Consider the following 9,638-nt stretch of genomic DNA (forward strand, 5'->3'; position numbering starts at 1 on the left):
TTAAATGGAATCAAGTTTGTAAATGATGTTTTCTAGACTAAATTATCTAATGAATTGAAATCATAAACAACATCTAAGAACAGAAAGTGTCTCTTTTTTGAAATCATCTAATAGACTACATGAGTAAGAAGCTAACATCTTATGAAAAAGAAAGCCTATCTCTTGTATAACACTAAGGCTAAAAGAATTTTTAATTTAATACAAGTGTTATCTCAAGCAAAGCGTCTTAAAGAATTCATATTCTAATGAATGACCACTAAATGTTATTTCCTTTGAAGAAGCATCTAATGTTTATGCCATCTTGTGAATATACATGTTGAATTTTTTTACCAAACAATGCATTTATAAATGACATGATAAATGGTAAAATTTCTTAAACACGAAATACAGTCTAACACTTATCAACGTTCAAAACATTTAATGCATGTACGATAAAATACTTCAATGCTTGTATACGTTGTTCTTGATATTTGTCTAGATCACTAAAGTAAAAAGATATTATCAGAATCACTACACCCAAGAAAAAGACGTTGTGAGAGATGAAGAACATTCTAGGAATGTTTCCCTTGAAGACTCCTACTCTATCACATCGCATAAGCTCAATTTTTCTTAAGGCTATGTTAAAGCTATGACCCCTACAAAGTAGACTAAAGTTTGACTTCCCATCTAAAGTCTATCTACTTTCCTAAAGTCAACTTCCTTGTCTAAAGGTCATCTTTCAAGAAAAGCTATATATAGACGGAAGCTTGAAGAGAAGACAAGAATGATCAAACAAGAAGGATAATATAAAGAGAATGAAATAGTAAAATTTTCTGATATCGTCTGAAGATATATTTCTTTTGAGAGAAAAATCTTAGCAAGTAACATAACTCTTTGTATTGCATATATCCTCTCTTTGAGAGTTATCATATTTATCTTTACTCTTAACACTGTTTGTGTTGTAATTTCTAAAGTGAATCAAAACACTTGTCTAGACATGTCTAGGATTAAGATCAAAAGTGGTTAGAATAATTGAGACCAGAAGTGGTTAGAATACTTGTAAACCAGGAGTGGTTAAACTCAGACTGGTCGTGTTGACTAGGTGAACCACAAGTGGTAAGAATACTTATTGTAAACTTGGAGAGGTAAAACTCGTGCAATCTTTGTAAAAGATTAGTGGAACCCCTTGAGAGTTCTTAAGGAAGAACTAGATGCAACTTAGTTTAAACGAACCAGTATAAAATTTGTGGTTTACTACTTTGCTATTTAAAATGTTTTCCATTTACTCATTTTATAAAAACCTACGTTTAAATATCTTATAACTTATATATCTCCTTTACAAGTCATTAGACGCTGCTTTGCGAAAGGATTTCAAAAATACTATTCACCCTCCTCTAGTGTTTTCGTGCATTTTTAAATTTAATCATTTTAGAGAATAGTCTTAACACTTTGATTATAAAAGGTGTTGGAAAGATTCTTTTGATGACATACCATGTAGAGCTGTCAAAATTAGTCACAAACCACGGGCCAACCCGGCCCATCACGGGTTTGGACCAGGTTGGGTTTGAAAAAATTGTATTTTTTTTATGTAGGTCAGATTTCAACCCGACTCATTTAAACTCGGCTCATGCGGATTGAACCTGTGGTGGGTCGGGTTGGCTCACCAACCCACCTACCTAATTTTATTTTATTAAAATTTAATTTTAATTTTATGAAAAGATATTTATTATTATTTTTTGCTTGAAAAAATTATTTAAGTTTCCTATTTTCAAAATTAATTAAACACCCATGTTGGCAGTGAAATTTGGGATTAAAATTTGTTTAGATTTGAATTATAGAAAGTTTGTAATTTTTTTTTATTTAAAAAAATGTAATTAAGTGAGCCAGTGAGTCAATCCGTTTATCCACCAACCAGTGGTAGGTCGGGCTGGGTTCGAATTTTTCTGGCTCACTAATAAATGAGCCGGGTTGGATTGGCTCACTAAGTGACCAACCCGTGGCGGGTCGGGACAGGTTATCCGTTTTGACAACTCTAATACCATGAAACAAACTTTTGAACTGGTTTTTGGTCAATACTATCAAATGAATCCATATATTAACCTTTAGTGAACCCATACCCCAATTCATGATGAAATAGATTGTGGAAGCATACTCTAAATTGTTATTGAAAATAATATGAATTATCAAATTAACAATGGATGTGATCTTCCAAATGTAGATGACCTTAGTTAATACTTTTTCTTTTCTTACAAAAAGAGAATTATAATTCATTTTGTAACTTCTATCAATTTTTTTCAACTATAATAATTCTAATTTGGCCTTTCATTAAATCAAATATTACTTATGGTTTTTACATAAAAATTATCATTAAATGAAATATTACTTCGCATAATACAACAAAGAAACACATAAGATATTTTCAAATGTCTAAAATAAATAGTGCAATGATATTAACCATGATAGTTGATCTTTTATTGGATATATTAAAGGGACATGGGAGAGTTTCACTGGATCCCACGATGGACGTCAAATGTTCTTATGAAAAAAGAACATATAAGTTTTCCTAGATGGTGTAGAAAGATTCATCATGGATTAAAGAAGAGGGAGAGCCATATGTAAAAGATTATCATGAAATGCATTGTATTAGTAGATGAAAATATAAATATAAATATAAATATAAATATAAATATTATATATATATATTATATGATGCTTATATTTTATTTAGATTAAATATAAGACCTAAAGATAATTATATATATATATATATATATATATATATATATATATATATATATAAAGGTGACAAATGATTGTTAAAGATTAATTAGGAGAATATCTGTTTTTTTTTATGTATAATAATTATATTTATTATGGTGTAATAATTTGTGATGGATAATGATATTTAGACAACATTTTTTTTGACAACATTTGAACATTGATTATGTGTCAATCTGTAATTGGTCAAAAATTACTCCACAATCAATAATAATAATCATAAATATTATTATGGAGTAATTTTTGACCAATCACAAATTGACACGTAATCAAAGTTCAAATGTTGTAAAAAAAAAATGTTGTCTAAATAGATATATTATAATTATGTTTATTAAAAAGTTATATGTACATAATATTATTTAAATAATTATATTTATGTAATATTATTTTTCAACTTATATATATATATATATATATATATATATATATATATATATATATATATATATATATAATAAAATAAAGTAGCTCGAATTAAATATAAACTTGTGTGCAATAATTTCTATTGTATGTTATATTTTTTTTTTGTTTGATTTTATCTATCCATATTTTGCTACATACAATCTAAAAGCGAAGTTTACGTTATCATTATCACTATCACATAATTAGGAAAAAAATTGATGTTATAATACATTTTACTATTTTTATGAAGTATTAAGTTACTTTTCTTTATCTGTTTGTAATAAATATTGCGAATGTGTGTGCTTTTCATTAATAGATAAAAAAGATAAAAAAATTGTTAGTAATAAAGGTATATTTTGGTATAAGGGTAGATTGTTTTAAAAGTTTAGCAAGTAATTATAATAAGAGTAAGAGTTGTTTGAAGGATAAGAGGAATACTATTTTTGAAAAGAGAGAAAAGAGTTGTTTGAAGGAACAGTGAAAGGAAGAAAGATAGGTTGGAAATTGAACTGTGATTAGGCACTATGGCACTGACTCCATGGAAGTCCATGCGTGAAATCATTACTCTCCTGACTCAACACATGAAGCAGAGGAAAACTTCCCACAAAATTTTCCTTTTGTTTTCTTTGTTTTTGAGTATTTTGGCAAATTGGCAGGCCCAGCAACAATGGCGGGGATCGTGATCCTGAGGAATCTACATGTCACGTCCCTCTCAATCCGCACCGTTTATAGTTAACCAGTCAACTCAATCTTTCAAAGTTGAATGATAGTTACAGTGCATGGAGTCCACAGCATAAGGTGGTGGATTGCCAGAATACCAACCATGAACAAAGAAGCAAGAACAATTAACACACACACATACACACACCAGAGGTTGAACACCTACAGCAACAACCACAAAGACAACTAGTTCATGCCACTTCGCTGTAAAGTTCCTTCAACACAACAATAACAACGTAGCGTTGACCCATTACTTTAACAATCCTCAAGTCACGGTTCACCTCCACTTTCATGCCCTCATCAATCAATGTTATGTGTCTTTTATAGTTTCTCTCTCTCTCTCACCCTCTATCTCTATCTCACTGTGCTGTGTTGTGTTATGTTGTCTCTCTGTCTTTTTCTCTCTTATCCTAGTGTTTTGTATTGATTGCTTTGGTGGGTCTAGTTATTTTTCTTTGTAATCAAATGGGTTGTAAATAATTTCTCAATTAGTTTCTGCTTCATTCACTTGCTTGCTCTCTCACCGCCAAGCATTCTCTTCCTTTAACAACACGGTACTCTTGTTTTTTTTTTCTTTCTGTCTTCTTCTGCTTTGTCTTGAACCTCTCGATTGTCCCGTGTTCACACGTGCTTTTGTGAAACCTTTTTCCTTATTCTCTCTTTTGTTTGCTCAATCATTTCAGCTGTTGTTCTTCCTGGCAAAATCAAGCTAACCCCCTCATGCTTTTTTGGTTTGTTTGAGAGAAATGATGGCAGTGGACTATAGTTTTCACTTCCTCAATGGGGTTTACGTGATGATGTTGTTTTGCGTTGGCATTGTAGTTGTGAATTCGGTTAATGAAGAGGGGTTAAGTCTCTTGATGTTCAAAGCTTCCCTTCATGACCCAAACAACAATCTCTACAACTGGAATTCTTCTGATTTGACTCCTTGCAATTGGACTGGTGTATATTGCACGGGTTCAGTGGTAACTTGTGTAAAACTTTACCAGCTTAATCTATCTGGCACTTTGGCTCCCACCATCTGCAATCTTCCAAAGCTGCTCGAGTTGAATTTGTCAAAAAATTTCATCTCTGGCCCCATTCCTGATGGTTTTGTTGACTGTGGTAGTTTGGAGGTTTTGGACCTTTGCACAAATAGGCTTCACGGACCCCTTCTGACCCCTATATGGAAAATCACAACACTTAAGAAGCTCTATCTGTGTGAAAACTATATGTATGATGAAGTGCTGGAGGAGCTTGGGAATTTGGTGTCACTTGAGGAGCTAGTCATCTATAGCAATAATTTAACTGGGAGAATTCCCTCTTCAATAAGAAAGTTGAAGCAGCTTAGAGTTATAAGGGCCGGTCTGAATGCCCTCTCAGGACCAATACCTACTGAAATCAGTGAATGTGAGAGCTTGGAGATATTGGGGTTGGCACAGAATCAGCTAGAAGGTTCTATTCCAAGGGAGCTTCAAAAGCTTCAGAACCTCACTACTATACTTCTGTGGCAAAATTCTTTCTCTGGAGAGATTCCTCCTGAGATTGGAAACATTAGTAGCTTAGAATTGCTTGCTTTGCACCAAAATTTACTAACTGGTGGTGTCCCCAGGGAACTGGGAAAGCTGTCCCAGTTGAAGAGGCTGTACATGTACACCAACATGCTGAACGGAACAATTCCACCTGAGCTAGGAAACTGCACAAATGCTATTGAGATAGACCTATCTGAAAACCATTTGATTGGGATCATTCCCAAGGAGCTGGGCCTAATCTCTAATCTTAGCTTGCTTCATCTGTTTGAAAACAACCTGCAGGGTCATATTCCAAGGGAGCTTGGTCAGTTAAGAGTCCTAAGAAATTTAGACCTGTCACTAAATAACTTGACTGGTACAATTCCACTTGAATTTGAAAACCTTACACATATGGAAGATTTGCAGCTATTTGACAATCAACTTGAAGGTGTGATTCCTCCTCGGCTTGGAGCTATTAGGAACCTTACTATTCTTGATATATCTGCAAACAACCTTTTTGGTATGATACCTCTTCATCTTTGTGGATATCAGAAGCTACAATTCCTGAGCCTTGGGTCAAATAGGTTGTTTGGAAATATTCCTTATAGCCTGAAAACTTGCAAATCTCTTGTGCAGCTTATGCTGGGGGACAACCAGCTGACAGGAAGCCTGCCTGTTGAATTGTATGAACTTCACAATCTCACTGCACTTGAACTCTATCAGAATCGATTTTCGGGGATGATAAACCCCGGGATAGGTCAACTCAGGAATCTAGAGAGGCTTCTCTTGTCAGCTAACTACTTCGAAGGCTATCTACCGCCTGAGATTGGAAGTTTGAAACAACTTGTCACATTCAATGTTTCCTCTAACCGTTTCAGTGGAAGCATTCCTCAAGATTTGGGAAACTGTATTAGACTGCAGAGGCTTGATCTTAGCAGGAACCACTTCACTGGTATGCTTCCAAATGAAATTGGAAGCCTGGTGAACTTGGAGCTCTTAAAAGTTTCTGATAACGTCCTCTCAGGAGAAATACCAGGCACTTTGGGGAATCTTATTCGGCTCACAGACCTGGAACTAGGTGGCAACCAATTTTCAGGAAGCATCTCTTTTCATTTGGGAAGACTTGCTGCCCTTCAGATTGCTCTTAACCTGAGCCACAACAAACTTTCTGGGTCAATTCCTGATAGTCTTGGGAACTTACAAATGCTAGAGTCCCTTTATCTCAATGACAATCAACTTATTGGTGAGATTCCAACATCAATTGGTGACCTTCTCAGTCTTGTAGTGTGCAATGTATCTAACAACAAGCTAGTAGGAACTGTTCCAGACACCACTACATTTAGAAAGATGGATTTCACGAACTTTGCTGGGAACAACGGTTTGTGCCGTGTCGGTACCAGTCATTGCCATCCATCAATATCTTCCTCTCATGCTGCAAAACAAAACTGGATCAGAAATGGTTCCTCGAGGGAAAAAATAGTGAGCATTGTTTCTGGGGTTGTAGGACTAGTTTCTCTTATTTTCATAGTGTGGATATGTTTGGCTATGAGGCGACGTGGCCATGATGCTTTTGTCTCACTTGAAGGGCAAACTAACACTCATGTCTTGGATAACTACTACTTTCCTAAAGAAGGGTTTACATACCAGGATCTCTTGGAAGCCACTGGCAATTTTTCAGAAAATGCAGTTCTAGGAAGAGGAGCTTGTGGCACTGTGTACAAGGCTATTATGAGTGATGGTGAAGTGATTGCTGTAAAAAAGCTGAATTCGCGAGGAGAAGGAGCAAATAATGTTGACAGAAGCTTCCTTGCCGAGATTTCAACTCTTGGAAAGATCAGGCACAGGAACATTGTGAAGCTGTATGGATTTTGCTACCATGAGGATTCTAATCTTCTCCTATATGAATACATGGAAAATGGAAGCCTTGGTGAACAACTTCATTCAAGTGCAATCACCTGTTCACTGGATTGGAGTAGTCGATATAAAATTGCTCTTGGAGCAGCAGAAGGCTTATGCTATCTTCATTATGATTGCAAACCTCAAATTATTCACCGTGACATAAAGTCCAACAACATATTACTTGATGAGGTCTTTCAGGCTCACGTTGGAGACTTTGGCTTGGCAAAGTTGATTGATTTTTCTTTCTCAAAATCCATGTCTGCTGTGGCTGGTTCCTATGGCTACATTGCCCCAGGTAAGAAACTGTTCATTACATAGGTGCAGTAATTACAGCAGTTTTACTTGTCAAAGTAATTGAGTGATATTTTAATCTTTTGTTGTGATTTACTTTACGATATTGGTTTTAGTCAGATGTGACAATGCTTTGGAGGGAAAAAAATTATTAAAATGCAGGCCACATAAAGACATGAAAATGTTGCCAATCCCAAAATGTTTAATGCAAATTATTATGAGTTGATATTATGGTGCGCTAAACAGGTCATACTTTTACCAAATTTTGGTACAACAGCTAAATTGTTGAGTCTTGGCTGTGTATGAAAAAGGCTTTGTTCTATTTTCATCAGCAGTTATACTCATTGTAATCCTTTTGTTTCTTATGTTAGCTTAATTACTTTTTTCAGAATACGCTTACACGATGAAGGTGACTGAGAAGTGTGACATCTATAGCTTTGGGGTAGTTTTGCTTGAACTAGTTACTGGGAGGTCACCTGTTCAACCTTTGGAACAAGGTGGTGACCTAGTCACCTGTGTGAGAAGAGCAATTCAAGCATCAGTACCAACATCTGAATTATTTGACAAGAGATTGAATCTTAGTGCTCCAAAGACAGTTGAAGAAATGTCTCTTATTCTCAAGATTGCCCTGTTCTGTACCAGCACGTCTCCACTTAATAGGCCTACTATGAGAGAGGTCATTGCAATGTTGATTGATGCCAGGGAATATGTCAGCAACTCACCAACCTCTCCTACATCAGAGTCTCCATTGGATGAGGATGATGGCATTTCTTCCAAAGGTTAGAAAACTTGAATGTTCATAATCATATTTGTTTCGGCTAATTATGGCTTGGGTTTACAAATAAAGGATCAATTCACCTAATGCATTTTGGAATCTGTAGGTGGTAAGCTATTGATGTTTATATTCAAAGGCATTGTTTTGAATTCAGTTTCCTCATAGACTGTTTCGCAGTTTTCTGTGCTATTACTGTCCTGTTTGCAACCTGCTCTAATCTACAACTTCAAATTTAACTATTGAGTACTGAAGGTTAAATTATTTCATTGATAGATATCATTCACTAAGTTAATACTGTACGGTACATGTTGGAAGACCTACATCGACTAGAAATAAGGCCAAATTATAATATATAAGTGGGTGCAAATCTCACCTTACATGCTGGTCTTGTAAAGTTGATTTAGACTTAAAAACTACTTTTTATAATATGATATTAGAGTCATGGTTAGAGCCTATCCTCCAAGTTATTACATTATTTTTCTCTGGTTCCATTTGCATACATTCTCAAAATATCTAGTTTATTCCAAAGTTCTTGTCTTGATCAATATATTGATATTTTGGAAAACTAATTGGCTTGTTGTCATGGTTTGTGCAGATGATGGTGCTGATTTGTAAGTTATAAACTGATTTATAGAGAGCATGTTTTTGGTACAGCTTCATTTCTACATGCTTGAGTCTCGGACAAAAAGGTTCCGTGGCTCAACCGAATAAATAGCTTAACCTAAAATAATGTCACAATCAATTTGAGAGAAGCAAATGAAGTGCATTAACCCAACGGTGTAAAGCTACTCTAATTCTATGATATTGAGTTTGAACAGATCGTCCAAAAGTAGGTTCGTTCTGCTTTGAATACTAGTGATGACCATCTTTGTTTATTGTTTTACACAATTTGGCTAAATGTAAGCTGTAAAGTTCTTATACGCCTTCTTATTTTCCCACGAGGCTTGTAATTGTAGAGATCTTAATTTGCAGCATTAAAGCTGTTTAATGTCACATGTATATTTCTTTGTAGAAAGTATGGATTTTCTTATTTCAATTTTCAAATGGATGTGGAAATTTGATACAAGTTAAATTTAAAATTTGTGTACATTTAAGATGAAAGAGATAACTCCAAAACTTATTCGTGTTCTGAGGGTGGTAAAAGAAAAGATGAAAAATAAAACCAATGGTGCATCATTGTAATTATTGTCCACTTTATTTTGGATTATACGTAATAAGAGATAGAGATAAAATGAATTTAAAATCATCCTTCAACCCGGCTGATCACGGATCCATATTAGATTGTATTGAAAAAAATATAGGAT

At 34.5% G+C, this 9,638-nt stretch overlaps 1 protein-coding gene across 2 annotated transcripts; it reads left to right on the forward strand.

The window, feature by feature from the left end:
* The first annotated feature begins 3,637 nt into the window (after positions 1-3,637).
* LOC106762562 (leucine-rich repeat receptor-like serine/threonine-protein kinase At1g17230) lies at positions 3,638-9,377 on the forward strand. 2 transcript variants are annotated; one of them, XM_014646545.2, is made up of 4 exons: positions 3,638-4,433; positions 4,563-7,563; positions 7,949-8,338; positions 8,930-9,377. In XM_014646545.2, exons 2-4 carry the CDS (start codon positions 4,626-4,628, stop codon positions 8,947-8,949), a joined length of 3,348 nt encoding a protein of 1,115 aa, XP_014502031.1. In that variant the 5' UTR covers positions 3,638-4,433; positions 4,563-4,625; the 3' UTR covers positions 8,950-9,377. The 2 variants fall into 2 exon arrangements, with proteins under 2 accessions (XP_014502031.1, XP_014502030.1); XM_014646544.2 differs by having other exon boundaries at positions 3,638-7,563.
* The last annotated feature ends 261 nt before the right edge of the window (positions 9,378-9,638 follow it).

Source organism: Vigna radiata, chromosome 5, assembly GCF_000741045.1.
Source record: "Vigna radiata var. radiata cultivar VC1973A chromosome 5, Vradiata_ver6, whole genome shotgun sequence".
Lineage (NCBI taxonomy): Eukaryota > Viridiplantae > Streptophyta > Magnoliopsida > Fabales > Fabaceae > Vigna > Vigna radiata.